The sequence below is a fragment of the Xenopus laevis genome, chromosome 9_10L, assembly GCF_017654675.1.
Source record: "Xenopus laevis strain J_2021 chromosome 9_10L, Xenopus_laevis_v10.1, whole genome shotgun sequence".
In the NCBI taxonomy this organism is placed as follows: domain Eukaryota; kingdom Metazoa; phylum Chordata; class Amphibia; order Anura; family Pipidae; genus Xenopus; species Xenopus laevis.
In genome coordinates this window covers 17,020,084-17,038,153 of record NC_054387.1, presented here as the reverse complement: position 1 = coordinate 17,038,153, position 18,070 = coordinate 17,020,084, and the positions used below count along the sequence as shown (strand labels likewise).

The window sequence follows — 18,070 nt, the reverse complement described above, 5'->3', positions numbered from 1 at the left end:
CGAGACTGGGACAAGTGTTACACATTTAACCAGCAATGTATTTGCTCATAAATTTATAATTCCTTGACGTACCACCCCTGGCCTGTCCCTCCCCAATCCCTGCCTCCAGCTCCGCTTCTTCCCCTTCTTCCTATAATCCCCCGCTCCCATATCGACCATATTTTCTCCTGAACCACCCCCTCATTGTCCCTCCCCTTTCTGTACAGCCAAATTTATTTTTCCAAAATGGTGACAACCCTAGATATTGGTCAGGCAGGACCTTCTGAAGGCCCATGTATGATAATGTCCCTGGCACAGCACGAGCCCAGTATAATTCTTCTTCCGAGCTGACTGGACTGTGCTGGCACCCAGCCTAAACCAGTGCAATGGACTGTGAAAACCTGTTGGTGACGCCTAATCCCATGAGCAGCATCTCCTATTTCCCCTACTCATGTATGTCAGGGGGCATGGGTATTCTACTACTTCATTCTAAAGCATGGGGGCAACACCATGCAGCAGGGAGGCAGCAAGATCAACATGTGATTCCTTAAAGGCCACATTCGAGTATAATTGTAAGAAGCAGGACAAATCCAGAGCAGTAGCTATGACTGCAAGTGCATTTTATTGGGGAAAATTGCAACACAACATGTTTCGGGCTAGGCCCTTTATCAAGTGTGCAAGAACAAAATCAAAGGAAGTATTTAAGCATTCCTTGACCTTTCACCTCTTAAAGTGCATTGTGGGTAATTTTATAAATAATTTTTTAAAATTACAGAAACTTTGATTCCAAAAAACATCCCATAAGGTCAGTTAAATAGGTTAAACATAATAATGTGTAAAATGGCACAATCCATAAATACTCGAATGTGGCATTTTGGGGTGTGGATACTCGAATGTGGCATTTTGGGGTGTGGAGACAGGATACCCCTGCAGGAAAATCCACCTACAATCGAAAAGGGTGAGCTACAGTATACCTTTATTTGCTCGTGATTCCTTAAAGGCCTGGGCCCAACAGAACTGAGAAGCTTGATATGGCTGTACCGTGCAATTACATAAACTTAACCCTTGCTCTGTCTACCCCTCCACCCTGTTTCTTAAAGAGCAAGTGAATCCAGGACTAAACATAAACTGCATGGATTAATATCAGGGTAGGGGGGCTGCTGTACTGCCTCTCAGCCGTGTCATTGGTAAAGTTACATCCCCCTACTTCAGCAGAGCAAACCTTCCTGGTGACTCTGGACGGACCCTCCTCTTCCCATTTTCCCAAAGGGAGTGATATGTGCAGTGAACCTCTGGGGAGCAGGGTACTATAGTAAAATATTCACTACGAATCAATGTCGAGTAAATTATGTACGTCTTTACTTTGGCCCAGGGCTCCTTGAATTTCCAGTGGCCATTAATATCCCACCTGTTATCAGTAGACCAATGACTGGATGGACTGATGCCCAATGAAACATCACACAGACCTGCCCTTCCTCTGCCAAATAATACCAAAGGCAACTGTATCATGGGACAAACGTCTTCTAATGACAGTGGCATGTTTATGGGTCAGCTCTTTCTAGACCCAATGAGTCTATTTCTCCTTGTCCCAAAGGATACTAATGGCAGTGACGTGTATATCCAAGTCCCTGCTAAGCCCAAAATAACATATTAATAAGTCAGCACCTTCTGAACCCAGTCTCATAATGTACTAATCCCAGTGATATGTTTATATACACTATATATCATTTGTATGTGATTGATTGACCAAACCTCTGACATCAGTGCAGATCAGTAGGACTTCTTATATTTCTTCATCCTTAGCATCTCCTTTCACCAATTTCTCCCACCCTTGCCTCTTGATTCCACCTTCACTTTTCAGTGACCCTTTTCCCTTGCACTAGAGGTCTCCCTCCTCTGTAATGTTCCCTGGCAATACTATAGAACTATAAAAAATGCAAGAACACCAATGAAATGTGTATTAACATATTTATTTATAAATTGGATGTTATATTTATGCATTTTAGATCAATTCATACTAATTTAAGTTGGGAAGGACTCACATCCATTAGGTTCAAGTTTTAGTTTAAATGGGATCTTCCTATTTAGTAGTTGATCCAGAGGAAGGCAAAAACCCCATCTGAAGCCAGAGCCAATTTGCCTCAGAGGAGGAAAAATTCCTTCCTGACTCCCAAAGGGCAATCGGACAAGTCCCTGGATCAACTTGTACTATGAGTTTATTTCAGTATCAGTACTAAGAGTTTATGTCAGGGTTTAGACTAGGATGTGACTGGCTGTTGAGTGGAAGGCTTGAAAGGATAGAATTTAGAAAGGAAAGAATTTGAACAGGAGAAACCACTGAGGAATTGGTGTTAGGAGATTGCAGGGGGGGGGGGCAAAAGAAAAAAGTAGAGAAGAGAAGCCTCTGTGTAGGGGGGCATCATTTTAGTTTGTGCTTTGTGGTGGTGACTAAATGTCTTGGTATTGGTGGAATGGTAGAACCAATGGAGGTGCAGGAAGAAGGGCAATGATTAAAATATATTTTAAAGGGGAGAAACTCTTGATGATATGTAAATAAAAGAAGATATTGGTGGAGGTGTGTTAGCACAAGGACAGAGCATGCGGGTAGAGGAAAAATATGGGATAAGGGCTGGTGATGGAGCTAACGTTAAATGAAAAGTCCTTGGGTGGAGATGTGGTAATTGGATACTAATGAAAACTAAGGTCCTAATAGTGGAGTTATATTGTTTAAAAATGTGAGCTGCTAGTGGAGCTGTAGATATGGATGTGAATGTCGGAGCTATGGTTCTGTGAAATGTAGATGCTTAAGGCAAGATGTAGGAGTTGTAGTAGTCTGCAAAAAAAGGAAGATGGATGGAACTATGGCAGTTGGAAAGTGTGGTGTAGATGTGTGTGGGTGGAGGGATGTAAACTGAAGCAAAGACACCACTGGGGGAGATGTGGTACTCTTAAAATAATATGTTCATGGAGCTAAAGAAGGAGATAAAGTCCCTGCTGGTGTAGTTGCAGGAATCTTGAAGATACCACTTGCTGAACTGCATCAGCTTGAAAGGAGATGTTGCTGGTGGAGCTGCAGATGCCACTGGATCTGTATGAGAAAAAAATATCAGTCAGTAATAGATCATCATTAATTCTCATTCAGAGGCATTACATTTATGCATAAGCCTTATTCATTAGGGGTTCCAACATGTTAGGGAGTTTTTCTCCCAGGCTGATGCTCCTTTTAGAAATAAATGCACTGGCTATGGGAATAGGAAATAATGCCTGAGCCTTCTCAATCGAATTCGATCCTGTTGTGTTATTGTGCGGCTGCTGCAGTGAGGCTAATGTCCATCAGCACAGAAAACCTTGATTCAGCCCCTACTGCCCGGTGTGTTTAATTGCTTCACACATGGGGAGGATTGTGACCAAGAAATGTAAACTTGAGCATCTTCTAGCTGAAACCCACCTCTTGTGCACAGTGGAGGAGTAAGATTCGGGTCCTACCAATGTAGATACCCACCAGGCAGCAGGGGATCAAATTGCTATTTGTCTACCAGCTGAGAAGCATTGTACAGGGATACTGAATGGAGATGAGACCCTACCCTGTGGATGTTTCTTTTTCCCCTGCTCTGATTCAGGAAACTCATTCTGGGCTGTTGATGTTATTGGCCACAAGATTAATAACAGGAGAAGCCCTCCAGGGCCATTTGCAGAGCTGCTTCTTGTTCTGCCGATGTCTGTGCACAAGCTCGCCGCAGCTGTCTCAGGGTCCAGAGAGCTACTCCCTTCAGTCCTGTATAGGGAAAAATCATATTTGTGATTCATGAATACTAAATAGAGCTTGTATATGATTCATAAACAAAAAATAAAGACTGAAGACCAAATGCAAATTGTCTTAGAACGCCATTGTCTCCATTATACTAAAATATAATATTAAGATAAAGTACCCCTTAAAACATGTTTATTATTCCCAGTGCCATTATAATAAAACCAACTCTTGCAGCTGTTGAGTTACACTGTGTGATGGTGCAGTCGTATCAAATATAATGCATTCCCTCACCTTTCTTGGCCGGCCGGTTCTGCAGGGTCAGGAGATGTTCTTCCAACTCAGCCCTGACGATTTTCTTAGGTGGCAGTTGGCTGATGAATGGGTGCTGCAGGAGTTCTTCAGCACTCCCTCTCTCTGAAGGATCCTTCTTCAGACACCACTCCAAGAAGGACACAAAATGTTGTGACCTGGAGAAAAAGAGATTTTAGCTTTAGCTAGCAAAAAAAATCCCCAGATCATTATTTCCAGATTCCAGAAGCTTCAATCTATCAATCTATCTGTCCCTCTATCTATCTATTGTCTATCTCCTATATTTATCATCTTTCTATCTATCCCTCTATCATCTATCCATCTATCTATCTATCTATCCTCTATTTATCATCTATCTATCTATCTATCTATCTATCTATCTATCTATCTATCTATCTATCTATCTATAGTCTATCTATCTATTATCTATCCCTCCCTCTCTCCCTCTCTCTCTCTCTCTCTCTCTCTCTCTCAATCTATCTGTCCCTCTATCTATTGTCTATCTCCTATATCTATCATCTATCTATCATCTATCTATCTATCATCTATCTATCTATCTATCTATCTATCTATCTATCATCTATCTATCGTCTATTTATCATCTATCTATCTATCTATCTATCTTTCTATCTATCTATAGTATATCTATCTATCTATCATCTATCTATCTATCTATCTATCTATCTATCTATCTATCTATCTATCTATCTATCTATCTATCTATCTATATATCTATCTATCAATCTATCCCTCTATCTATCTATCTATCTATCTATCTATCTAGCTATCTAGCTATCTATCAATTGTCTATCTATCTATCTATCCATCCATCCATCCATCCATCCATCCATCTATCTATCTATCTATCTATCTATCTATCTATCTATCTATCTATCTATCTATCTATTTATCTATTGATCCCTCTATCTATCATCTATGTATCTGTCTATCCCCTCTATCTATCCCTGTATCAATCAATATATCTAACTATCTATCTATCCCTCAATCTATCATCTATCTATCCCTCTATGTATCTATCTTATCTATTTTGATTTGATCTCTTTAGGGAGGAATGAGACCCATAGAATTGCACCATTACACATTATAGAAATCTTCTCCCAAAGTCTTGTCCCTACTGACTATGCCTTACCGTGTGCACTTTTTCATCTCCAATTTGTACCTGTATGTTAGCCTCCTATTCACTTAGACTGTAAGCTCTATGGAGCAGGGACCTCCTTCCCACTATGTCTCTTACCACATAGCACTTAAGCTCTTTGTCTTATGATTCTGTATATATTTATTATGTGATTTGTCTCCCCCATGGATACTTTTATATATATTGTACTTTTAGGCACTGTACAGCTGCTTAACAGCACTTTACAAATAAAGTTATACATACATACATACATACATACAAGTGTTCCCCAACCCAAGATTCCCCAATACTATCCCAAACTGGTCAACAGGGGTATAACAAAGGATATCAGTGGCAAATCTAGATGTCTATAAGGCAATGAGGGACAAGGTAAGGTCCTGTGATTTTCCTACACCCTCTTCTGACTGCACCATAGTGCACATGGCCTGTAATCTCACAGTAGTGGGGCCCATAGTTATATGTTATACATAAAATATATCATATCTGCTCTGCATCCACCTATATTTCCCTGAAAACACACATATCCCTGTCTGCATCTCATGGGCCACATTTAAAGTCTGCAGTAGAAAAACCTCTATTTATATTTAGGAGGTATTTAAACAAAATACACATCCCCCTGAGCTGAGACTGAAATCTCCCCATTATCCCAAATTTGTACAGACAAGGGGCATGGTGAGGGCAGACTGTGGAAGCGGCTAAGTGGATATAGGAGTTGCCAAATGTCCCAAGTGTTAATAAGAAAATGTGGGGAGTTCCATGTCTGCAAGCACAGGTACAATGTACAGTGACTCGAGCTGAGACAGACTCACCATCTGTTTGATTGAAGCTTCGGTGGTTGAGCTTCTCTTATCAGGTGTTCCACCGGGTATTGATCTGCGTAAGCTAAAAATGAAAAACATATATCAGGCCCATCGAACATGTCTAGAACTTATTTATTTAATCTATAGAAAAAGTTCTTTTTTGCTGGAAATAGCAAATCACCCCAAATTCCTCCCATTCTGATATAGAACCTCTGCTGCTCAATGTATAAAATAAAGTAGCCACAATTGTTGTGATTCACTTACGTGGTTTTCCCTCGGCCATTTCGATGGCGGTTATCCCCAGCGACCAGATGTCACACTGCAAAAGAGCATTAGAAGGAGAGAATTGGGTTAGCGGGTATTTAATAAAATTTAGGTAAAAAGGCTACACTTATGCAATTCTCTTTTAGAAACATATAAATATATTATCATGGGTGCAAAAGTACACCAGTAACATTCTCCTTAGCTCAATTATGGCCAATACAGAATAGAATACAACTTCTAAAATAGCGCAATGCACCCCCTAGTAAATGAACATATCATGGTATATGTAAAAGTGAAAAAATGCTTTATTACATATAAACATGTTTACAGCAGTACATCTCCATTACAAACAATAGCAGTTACAGTACATAACACCAACGTCACAATGCAAATGAGTAAATATATTAAAGCAGACACATTGTGCAAAAATTTAAGAAACCCAACATTTCGGAAAAACTCCTTTCTCTCCATGAGAAAATTACTGCTTCCATGTCCCATTAACACTGATAAGTAAATGCTCCGTGTTGTTACAAGTATTATAAGTACAACATACTTTGGTGTCGTATGCCAGGCGCTGGCCCTTCTGCCTTATGGCCTCGGGTGCCATCCAGTGTGCAGTCCCGTCTGCTTCATGGCACAATCCAGTCTGTGGGTCCAGGTCCCAGCTGTTTCCAAAGTCGACTGAAATGACAGATAGAATCTATTAATGGAAAATAATTTGTTTAACCATAATAAGATAGAAACCTAAATTTTTAAACCCCCTGACTCCATATTCACAGAAGTTTCCCACCATCCATTACTCTTATAAGTGTAAGTTTTACTCACTGATCTTGACTTTGGCCGTCTCTGTGAGCATGATGTTCAGGCTCTTGATATCTCTATGAACGGCCCGGTTCTTGTGGATGTGGTGCAGCCCCTGGGGAGAATGAGATGTAGGTTATAAGACTATAACAGACATAAGACTAAACATTCCCAACAAAGAGATTGTATATATAATTTATGCAATTAAAGAGTCCTTAAGGGGTAAATCTGGCCTTACCTTTAAAACCTCCTTGCAGACATAGCCAATCCAGGTCTCCTTCAGGGATTGGCCATTGGTCTTGCTGATGAGGTTGTGGAGAGAACCGCCACCACAGTATTCAAGAACAATCTGCAATAGAAAGAAATTATTTAAGGTTATGGATTGTATCACTTCCAGTGGAGATTGCTTTGGCACAAGAGGAATGAATACGATACAGTAAATCATTTCTTACTTCCAAGAGCTCCGATGAGCACTCCGTGAGTGGAGTCCTGTAGTAGGCTCCATAGTAAGAGGCGATGTTCTTGTGGCCGCCGAACTGCTGGAGAAACTTCAGCTCCCTGCAGACTGACTCTTCATCCTGAAGTGGAATAACAGAAATCCCTTAGCTCACATAGTCCACTACACAAATAGGATTGATATATAATGATTGGAATTATAAAGATACAGTACTCGGCTGATGTTGGCGATCTTCACCGCTACCACTCCTCTACGATGGTGACGACCCTGTAATTCAGACAGAAAGGTTGACTTATATACAAGTAGGAAAGAGAGGGTTTAATGCAGCCCCCAAACCAGAAGCTTGATATGTCTGCCTAAATCATTGTGTGATTGTGTGTAGTGATCACAATCTTGTTCAGTTCCCCTACGCTCCAGGAATTGGTTGGTCCCTTACCTTGTAGACGTCTCCGGTGCCGCCCCCTCCAAGAAGCACATCCTTGGTCAGCCGACCATTAGGAGGCTGGAAAATAAAATAGAAAAAAGAAGGATTTTATTGATAACATAATATTCACCAGGTTACAAAACATGTCTCACTTCCGGCAGTAGCGGCGAGTGTTTTACCCTCCTTTCTACTCACCTTATAAATCTCAGAGAGGGTACTGGATTCCGCCTGTGGCTGAAGGAGAAGAGAAAGAGTCTATTACATTCTATACTTTATCTGTATCTGTTCTCTATACAGCAAAACCCTAAATTCAGATAAAACAGTAGCAGTTGCTTTACCTTCCTCCAGGGGGCGCAGAATAGCATTGCGTCCAAGTTTTTAGCTCTTAAAAGAGCTGTTGGGTTATAAAGAGAGATCAGCTGACGTCAAAGGAAGATGTTTTCTCCAAACGCCAAAAATCAGGTGGAATATCGCTGAATATCGCTGAATATCTCTATAAAACAATCGCTGTGAAATCACTCGAAAATCACTGAAAATTGCTTCGAAAACGCTATGAAAACGCTTCGTCGCTTGGAAATTTCACTGTTTGGGGACAAAGAAAGAAGAGATTGTAAGCTCACGTGCACCAGCCCTCTCTGCTATACATATCAGGATTCACTGCCTTATATAAGTATTCACACCCTCAACCAATTCTCCCATTGTACCAAAAACAAACCCTAAACTTAAATATATTGTTTATCTATTTTATCTGTTATTTTTATTCTGACCATAAATTCTGAAATCTGATATCCATTGGCAAAAAACAAAAATTAGCATCAGTTTTATCTTTTGCATCAACAGCATTAAAGCAAAGATCCCCTTTAAATGAAATGAAATGAAACAGGTTGCAGCATTTCCCTGTATTGGCACCATCCATTCTTCCCTCTATTATAATATGAGGCTCAGTCCCTGATGAAATGCTGCCTCTGAACATCATGATAACAAAGTAATAGGACTAGTACAGGCTGCAGGTCTGACAAGGGATGCTGGGATTTGTACTATAGGCTACAGGTCAGACAAGGGATGCTGGGATTTGTACTATAGGCTACAGGTCTGACAAGGGATGCTGGGATTTGTACTATAGGCTACAGGTCTGACAAGACACGCTGGGATTTGTACTATAGGCTACAGGTCTGACAAGGGATGCTGGGATTTGTACTATAGGCTGCAGGTATGACAAGGGATGCTGGGATTTGTACTATAGGCTACAGGTCTGACAAGGCATGCTGGGATTTGTACTATAGGCTGCAGGTATGACAAGGGATGCTAAGATTTGTACTAAAGACTACAGGTCTGACAAGGGATGCTGGGATTTGTACTTTAGGCTGCAGGTATGCCAAGGGATGCTGGGATTTGTACTATAGGCTACAGGTCTGACAAGGGATGTTGGGATTTGTAGTTCAGTAAGAGCTGGAAGACTACAGGCTGCAGGTCTGACAAGGGATGCTGGGATTTGTACTATAGGCTGCAGGTCTGACAAGGGATGCTGGGATTTGTAGTTCAGTATCAGTTAGAAGACCACAAGCTGCAGGTCTGACAAGGGATGCTGGGATTTGTACTATAGGCTACAGATCTGACAAGGGATGCTGGGATTTGTACTATAGGCTACAGGTCTGACAAGGGATGCTGGGATTTGTACTATAGACTACAGATCTGATAAGGGATGCTGGGATTTGTACTATAGGCTGCAGGTCTGACAAGGGATGCTAAGATTTGTACTAAAGACTACAGGTCTGACAAGGGATACTGGGATTTGTACTTTAGGCTGCAGGTATGCCAAGGGATGCTGGGAATTGTACTATAGGCTACAGGTCTGACAAGGGATGTTGGGATTTGTAGTTCAGTAAGAGCTGGAAGACTACAGGCTGCAGGTCTGACAAGGGATGCTGGGATTTGTACTATAGGCTGCAGATCTGACAAGGGATGCTGGGATTTGTACTATAGACTACAGGTCTGACAAGGGATGTTGGGATTTGTAGTTCAGTAAGAGCTGGAAGACTACAGGCTGCAGGTCTGACAAGGGATACTGGGATCTGTAGTTCAGTAACAGTTAGAAGACCACAAGCTGCTGGTCGGACAAGGGATGCTGGGATTTGTAACTCAGTAACAGTTAGAAGACCACAAGCTGCTGGTCTGACAAGGGCTGCTGGGATTTGTAGTTCATTGAGAGCTGGAAGACTACAGGCTGCAGGTCTGACAAGGGATTCTGGGATTTGTAGTTCAATAACAGTTAGAAGACCACAAGCTGCTGGTCTGACAAGGGCTGCAGGGATTTGTAGTTCATTGAGAGCTGGAAACCTACAGGCTGCAGGTCTGACAAGGGATGCTGGGATTTGTAGTTCAGTAACAGTTAGAAGACCACAAGCTGCAGGTCTGACATGGGATACTGGGATTTGTACTATAGACTACAGGTCTGACAAGGGATGCTGGGATTTGTACTATAGACTACAGGTCTGACAAGGGATGCTGGGATTTGTAGTTCTGTAAGAGCTGGAAGACTACAGGCTGCTGGTCTGACAAGGGATGCTGGGATCTGTAGTTCAGTAACAGTTAGAAGACCACAAGCTGCTGGTCGGACAAGGGATGCTGGGATTTGTAGTTTATTGAGAGCTGGAAGACTACAGGCTGCAGGTCTGACAAGGGATTCTGGGATTTGTAGTTCAATAACAGTTAGAAGACCACAAGCTGCTGGTCTGACAAGGGATGCTGGGATTTGTTGTTCATTAAGAGCTAAAAGACTACAGGCTGCAGGTTTGAGAAGGGATGCTGGGATTTGTAGGTCAGTAACACTTAGAAGACCACAAGTTGTTCGTCTGACAAGGGATGCTGGGATTTGTAGTTCAGTAACAGTTAGAAGACCACAAGCTACTGGTCTGACAAGGGATGCTGGGATTTGTAGTTCAGTAAGAGCTGGAAGACTACAGGCTGCAGGTCTGACAAGGGATGCTGGGATCTGTAGTTCATTGAGAGCTGGAAGACTACAGGCTGCAGGTCTGACAAGGGATTCTGGGATTTGTAGTTCAGTTTGAAGACCACAAGCTGCTGGTCTGACAAGGGCTGCAGGGATTTGTAGTTCATTGAGAGCAGGAAATCTACAGGCTGCAGGTGTGACAAGGGATGCTGGGATTTGTAGTTCAGTAACAGTTAGAAGACCACAAGCTGCTGGTCTGACAAGGGATGCTGGGATTTGTAGTTCAGTAAGAGCTGGAACACTACAGGCTGCAGGTCTGACAAGGGATGCTGGGATCTGGAATTCAGTAACAGTTAGAAGACCACAAGCTGCTGTTCTGACAAGGGATGCTGGGATTTGTAGTTCAGTAAGAGCTGGAACACTACAGGCTGCAGGTCTGACAAGGGATGCTGGGATCTGTAGTTCAGTAACAGTTAGAAGACTACAGGCTGCAGGTCTGACAAGGGATGCTGGGATTTGTACTACAGGCTGCAGGTCTGACAAGCGATGCTGGGATTTGTACTATAGGCTACAGGTCAGACAAGGGATGCTGGGATTTATACTATAGGCTACAGGTCTGACAGGGGATGCAGGGATTTTTAGTATAGGCTACAGGTCTGACAAGGGATGCTCGGATTTGTAGTATAGGCTACAGGTCTGACAAGGGATGCTGGGATTCGTAGTTCAGTAACAGTTAGAAGACTACAGGCTGCAGGTCTGACAAGGGATGTTGGGATTTGTACTACAGGCTGCAGGTCTGACAAGGGATGCTGGGATTTGTACTATAGGCTACAGATCTGACAAGGGATGCTGGGATTTGTACTATAGGCTACAGGTCTGACAAGGGATGCTGGGATTTGTACTATAGGCTACAGGTCAGACAAGGGATGCTGGGATTTGTACTATAGGCTGCAGGTCTGACAAGGGATGCTGGGATTTGTACTATAGGCTACAGGTCTGACAGGGGATGCTGGGATTTTTAGTATAGGCTACTGGTCTGACAAGGGATGCTGGGATTTGTACTATAGGTTACAGGTCTGACAAGGGATGCTGGGATTTATACTATAGGCTACAGGTCTGACAGGGGATGCTGGGATTTTTAGTATAGGCTACAGGTCTGACAAGGGATGCTCGGATTTGTAGTTTAGGCTACAGATCTGACAAGGGATGCTGGGGTTCGTAGTTCAGTAAGAGCTGGAAGACTACAGGCTGCAGGTCTGACAAGGGATGCTGGGATTTGTAGTTCAGTAAGAGCTGGAAGACTACAGGCTGCAGCTTTGACAAGGGATGCTGGGATTTGTAGGTCAGTAACAGTTAGAAGACCACAAGCTGCTGGTCTGACAAGGGATGCTGGGATTTGTAGGTCAGTAACAGTTAGAAACAAGCAGCTGGTGTGACAAAGGATTCTGGGATTTGTAGTTCAATAACAGTTAGATGACCACAAGCTGCTGGACTGAAAAGGGATGCTGGGATTTGTGGTTCATTAAGAGCTAAAAGACTACAGGCTGCAGGTTTGACAAGGGATGCTGGGATTTGTAGGTCAGTAACAGTTAGAAGACCACAAGCAGCTGGTGTGACAAAGGATTCTGGGATTTGTAGTTCAATAACAATTAGATGACCACAAGCTGCTGGTCTGACAAGGGATGCTGGGATTTGTAGTTCATTAAGAGCTTAAAGACTACAGGCTGCAGGTTTGAGAAGGGATGCTGGGATTTGTAGGTCAGTAATACTTAGAAGACCACAAGTTGTTCGTCTGACAAGGGATGCTGGGATTTGTAGGTCAGTAACAGTTAGAAGACCACAAGCTGCTGGTCTGACAAGGGATGCTGGGATTTGTAGTTCAGTAAGAGCTGGAAGACTACAGGCTGCAGGTCTGACAAGGGATGCTGGGATCTGTAGTTCAGAAACAGTTAGAAGACCATAAGCTGCTGGTCTGACAAGGGATGCTGGGATTTGTAGTTCAGTAAGAGCTGGAAGACTACAGGCTGCAGGTCTGACAAGGGATGCTGGGATCTGTAGTTCAGAAACAGTTAGAAGACCACAAGCTGCTGGTCTGACAAGGGATGCTGGGATTTGTAGTTTAGTAACAGTTAGAAGATCACAAGCTGCTGGTCTGACAAGGGATGCTGGGATTTGTAGTTCAGTAAGAGCTGGAAGACTACAGGCTGCAGGTCTGACAAGGGATGCTGGGATCTGTAGTTCAGAAACAGTTAGAAGACCATAAGCTGCTGGTCTGACAAGGGATGCTGGGATTTGTAGTTCAGTAAGAGCTGGAAGACTACAGGCTGCAGGTCTGACAAGGGATGCTGGGATCTGTAGTTCAGAAACAGTTAGAAGACCACAAGCTGCTGGTCTGACAAGGGATGCTGGGATTTGTAGTTTAGTAACAGTTAGAAGACCACAAGCTGCAGGTCTGACAAGGGATGCTGGTATTTGTAGGTCAGTAAAAGTTAGAAGACCTCAAGCTGCTGGTCTGACAAGGGATGCTGGGATTTGTAGGTCAGTAACAGTAAGAAGACGACACGCTTCTGATCTGACAAGGGATGCTTGGATTTGTAGTTCATTAAGAGCTAGAAGACTATAGACTGATGGTCTGACAAGGGATGCTGGGATTTGTAATATAGGCTACAGGTCTGACAAGGGATCCTGGGATTTGTACTATAGGCTACAGGTCTGACAAGGGATGCTGGGATTTGTACTACAGGCTACAGGTGTGACAAGGGATGCTGGGATTTATATTACAGGCTGCAGGTATGACAAGGGATGCTGGAATTTGTACTATAGGCTGCAGGTCTGACAAAGGATGCTGGGATCTGTAGTTCAGTAACAGTTAGAAAACCACAAGCTGCTGGTCTGACAAGGGATGCTGGGATTTGTAGGTCAGTAATAGTTAGAAGACCACAAGCTGCTGGTCTGACAAGGGATGCTGGGATTTGTAGTTCAGTAATAGTTAGAAGACCATAAGCTGCTGGTCTGACAAGGGATGCTGGGATTTGTAGGTGAGTAACAGTTAGAAGACCACCGGCTGCAGCTCTGACAAGGGATGCCGGGATTTGTAGTTCATTAAGAACTAGAAGACTACAGGCTGCAGTCTGACAAGGGATGCTGGTATTTGTAGGTCAGTAACAGTTAGAAGACCACAAGCTGCTGGTCTGACAAGGGATGCTGGGATTTGTAGGTGAGTAACAGTTAGAAGACCACCGGCTGCAGCTCTGACAAGGGATGCCGGGATTTGTAGTTCATTAAGAACTAGAAGACTACAGGCTGCAGTCTGACAAGGGATGCTGGTATTTGTAGGTCAGTAACAGTTAGAAGACTACAGGCTGCAGGTCTGACAAGGGATGCTGGGATTTGTACTATAGGCTACAGGTCTGACAAGGGATGCTGGGATTTGTACTATAGGCTACAGGTCTGACAAGGGATTCTGGGATTTGTACTATAGGCTGCAGGTATGACAAGGGATGCTGGGATTTGCACTATAGGCTGCAGCTCTGACAAGGGATGCTGGGATTTGTATTATAGGCTACAGGTCTGACAAGGGATGCTGGGATTTGTAGTTCATTAAGAACTAGAAGACTACAGGCTGAAGGTCTGACAAGGGATGCTGGTATTTATGGGCCAGTATCAGCTAAAAGACCACAGGCTGCAGGTCTGACAAGGGATTCTGGGATTTGTAGTTCATTAAGAGCTAAAAGACTACAGGCTACACGTCTCAAACGGGATACTGGGATTTGTAGTTCATTAAGAGCTAAAAGACTTGGGATCTGTAGTTCAGTAACAGTTAGAAAATCACAAGCTGCTGGTCTGATAAGGGATGCTGGGATTTGTAGGTCAGTAACAGTTAGAAGACCACAAGCTGCTGGTCTGACAAGGGATGCTGGGATTTTTAGTTCATTGAGAGCTGGAAGACTAAAGGCTGCAGGTCTGACAAGGGATTCTGGGATTTGTCGTTCAATAACAGTTAGAAGACCACAAGCTGCTGGTCTGACAAGGGATGCTGGGATTTGTAGTTCAGTAATAGTTAGAAGACCATAAGCTGCTGGTCTGACAAGGGATGCTGGGATTTGTAGGTCAGTAACAGTTAGAGGATGACACGCTGCTGGTCTGACAAGGGATGATGGTATTTGTAGTTCATTAAGTGCTAGAAGACTACAGGCTGATGGTCTGGCAAGGGATGCTGGGATTTGTACTATAGGCTACAGGTCTGACAAGGGATGCTGGGATTTGTACTATAGGCTAAAGGTCTAACAAGGGATGCTGGGATTTGTACTTTAAGCTACAGGTCTGACAAGGGATGCTGGGATTTGTACTATAGGCTGCAGGTCTGACAAGGGATGCTGGGATTTGTATTATAGGCTACAGGTCTGACAAGGGATGCTGGGATTTGTACTATAGGCTACAGGTCTGACAAGGGATGCTGGGATTTGTATTATAGGCTACAGGTCTGACAAGGGATGCTGGGATTTGTACTATAGGCTACAGGTCTGACAAGGGATGCTGGGATTTGTACTATAGGCTACAGGTCTGACAAGGCATGCTGGGATTTGTACTATAGGCTGCAGGTCTGACAAGGGATGCTGGGATTTGTACGATAGGCTACAGGTCTGACAAGGGATGCTGGGATTTGTAGGTCAGTAACAGTTAGAAGACTACAGGCTACAGGTCTGACAAGGGATGCTGGGATTTGTACTGTAGGGTACAGGTCTTACAGGGGATGCTGGGATTTGTACTATAGGCTGCAGGTCTGACAAGGGATGCTGGGATTTGTACTATAGGCTACAGGTCTGACAAGGGATGCTGGGACTTGTACTATAGGCTACAGGTCTGACAAGGGATGCTGGGATTTGTAATACAGTCTGCAGGTCTGACAGGGGATGCTGGGATTTGTAGTTCATTAAGAGCTAAAAGACTACAGGCTACACGTCTCAAACGGGATACTGGGATTTGTAGTTCATTAAAAGCTAAAAGACTACAGGCTGCTGCTGTGACAAGGGATGCTGGGATTTGTAGTTCATTAAGAACTAGAAGACTACAGGCTGAAGGTCTGACAAGGGATGCTGGTATTTTTGGGCCAGTAACAGCTAAAAGACCACAGGCCACAGGTCTGACAAGGGATTCTGGGATTTGTAGTTCATTAAGAGCTAAAAGACTACAGGCTGATGGTCTGACAAGGGATGCTGGGATTTGTACTATAGGCTACAGGTCTGACAAGGGATGCTGGGATTTGTACTATAGGCTACAGGTCTGACAAGGGATGCTGGGATTTGTACTGTAGGCTACAGGTCTGACAAGGGATGCTGGGATTTGTATTATAGGCTGCAGGTATGACAAGGGATGCTGGGATTTGTACTATAGGCTGCAGCTCTGACAAGGGATGCTGGGATTTGTATTATAGGCTACAGGTCTGACAAGGGATGCTGGGATTTGTAGTTCATTAAGAACTAGAAGACTACAGGCTGAAGGTCTGACAAGGGATGCTGGTATTTATAGGCCAGTAACAGATAAAAGACCACAGGCTGCAGGTCTGACAAGGGATTCTGGGATTTGTAGTTCATTAAGAGCTAGAAGACTACAGGCTGATGGTCTGACAAGGGATGCTGGGATTTGTACTATAGGCTACAGATCCGACAAGGGATGCTGGAATTTGTACTATAGGCTACAGGTCTGACAAGGGATGCTGGGATTTGTACTATAAGCTACAGTTCTGACAAGGGATGCTGGGATTTGTACTATAGGCTACAGGTCTGACAAGGGATGCTGGGATTTGTACTATAAGCTACAGCTCTGACAAGGGATGCTGGGATTTGTATTACAGGCTGAAGGTCTGACAAGGGATGCTGGTATTTATGGGCCAGTAACAGCTAAAAGACCACAGGCTGCAGGTCTGACAAGGGATTCTGGGATTTGTAGTTCATTAAGAGCTAAAAGACTACAGGCTACACGTCTCAAACGGGATACTGGGATTTGTAGTTCATTAAGAGCTAAAAGACTACAGGCTGCTGGTGTAAAAAGGGATGCTGGGATTTGTAGTTCATTAAGAGCTAGAAGACTACAGGCTGATGGTCTGACAAGGGATGCTGGGATTTGTACTATAGGCTACAGGTCTGACAAGGGATGCTGGGATTTGTACTATAGGCTACAGGTCTGACAAGGGATGCTGGGATTTGTACTGTAGGCTACAGGTATGACAAGGGATGCTGGGATTTGTACTATAGGCTACAAGTCTGACAAGGGATGCTGGGATTTGTACTGTAGACTACAGGTCTGACAAGGGATGCTGGGATTTGTACTATAGGCTGCAGCTCTGACAAGGGATGCTGGGATTTGTACTATAGGCTACAGGTCTGACAAGTGATGCTGGGATTTGTACTATAGGCTATAGGTCTGACAAGGGATGCTGGGATTTGTACTTTAGGCTTCAGGTCTGACAGGGGATGCTGGGATTTGTATTACAGGCTACAGATCTGACAAGGGATGCTGGGATTTTTACTATAGGCTACAGGTCTGACAAGGGATGCTGGGATTTGTACTATAGGCTACAGGTGTGACAAGGGATGCTGGGATTTGTATTATAGGCTACAGGTCTGACAAGGGATGCTGGGATTTGTACTATAGGCTACAGGTCTGACAAGGGATGCTGGGATTTGTATTATAGGCTACAGGTCTGACAAGGGATGGTGGGATTTTTAGTTCATTAAGAACTAGAAGACTACAGGCTGAAGGTCTGACAAGGGATGCTGGTATTTATGGGCCAGTAACAGCTAAAAGACCACAGGCTGCAGGTCTGACAAGGGATTGTGGGATTTGTAGTTCATTAAGAGCTAAAAGACTACAGGCTACACGTCTCAAACGGGATACTGGGATTTGTAGTTCATTAAGAGCTAAAAGACTACAGGCTGCTGGTGTGACAAGGGATGCTGGGATTTGTAATTCATTAAGAGCTAGAAGACTACAGGCTGATGGTGTTGCAAGGGATGCTGGGATTTGTACTATAGGCTACAGGTCTGACAAGGGATGCTGGGATTTGTACTATAGGCTACAGATCCGACAAGGGATGCTGGGATTTGTACTATAGGCTACAGGTCTGACGAGGGATGCTGGGATTTGTACTATAGGCTACAGGTCTGACAAGAGATGCTG

General features: G+C 43.5%; 2 protein-coding genes across 3 annotated transcripts; both read right to left on the bottom strand.

The window, feature by feature from the left end:
* Positions 1-2,583: 2,583 nt before the first annotated feature.
* On the bottom strand, positions 2,584-6,296 carry LOC121398207 (serine/threonine-protein kinase hippo-like). 2 transcript variants are annotated; one of them, XR_005964183.1, is made up of 5 exons: positions 6,260-6,296; positions 6,005-6,077; positions 3,909-4,197; positions 3,564-3,739; positions 2,584-3,067 (listed from the first exon to the last, which is right to left on the bottom strand). XR_005964183.1 is itself a non-coding variant. In XM_041577065.1 (5 exons), exons 1-4 carry the CDS (start codon positions 6,276-6,278, stop codon positions 3,639-3,641), a joined length of 384 nt encoding a protein of 127 aa, XP_041432999.1. In that variant the 5' UTR covers positions 6,279-6,290; the 3' UTR covers positions 2,584-3,067; positions 3,564-3,638. The 2 variants fall into 2 exon arrangements, 1 of the variants encoding a protein (XP_041432999.1); XM_041577065.1 differs by having other exon boundaries at positions 3,564-3,754; positions 4,022-4,197; positions 6,260-6,290.
* A 220-nt stretch (positions 6,297-6,516) lies between these two features.
* Positions 6,517-8,306, bottom strand: LOC108702030 (serine/threonine-protein kinase mig-15). Its single transcript, XM_041575825.1, has 8 exons — positions 8,280-8,306; positions 8,137-8,196; positions 7,954-8,019; positions 7,731-7,784; positions 7,513-7,638; positions 7,299-7,409; positions 7,085-7,175; positions 6,517-6,940 (listed from the first exon to the last, which is right to left on the bottom strand). Exons 1-8 carry the CDS (start codon positions 8,304-8,306, stop codon positions 6,738-6,740), a joined length of 738 nt encoding a protein of 245 aa, XP_041431759.1. The 3' UTR covers positions 6,517-6,737.
* Positions 8,307-18,070: the final 9,764 nt, after the last annotated feature.

Coding starts and splice junctions, on each gene's coding strand:
- LOC121398207 (XM_041577065.1), bottom strand. Junction 4,198..6,004: donor AAGCTTCAATCAAACAGATG/GTGAGTCTGTCT, acceptor CTTTTTCTCCAG/GTCACAACATTTTGTGTCCT. Junction 3,755..4,021: donor GAACCGGCCGGCCAAGAAAG/GTGAGGGAATGC, acceptor TTCCCTATACAG/GACTGAAGGGAGTAGCTCTC.
- LOC108702030 (XM_041575825.1), bottom strand. CDS start 8,306: ATGCTATTCTGCGCCCCCTGGAGGAAG. Junction 8,197..8,279: donor TCTGCGCCCCCTGGAGGAAG/GTAAAGCAACTG, acceptor AGAATGTAATAG/ACTCTTTCTCTTCTCCTTCA. Junction 7,176..7,298: donor TCTGCAAGGAGGTTTTAAAG/GTAAGGCCAGAT, acceptor CATTCTCCCCAG/GGGCTGCACCACATCCACAA.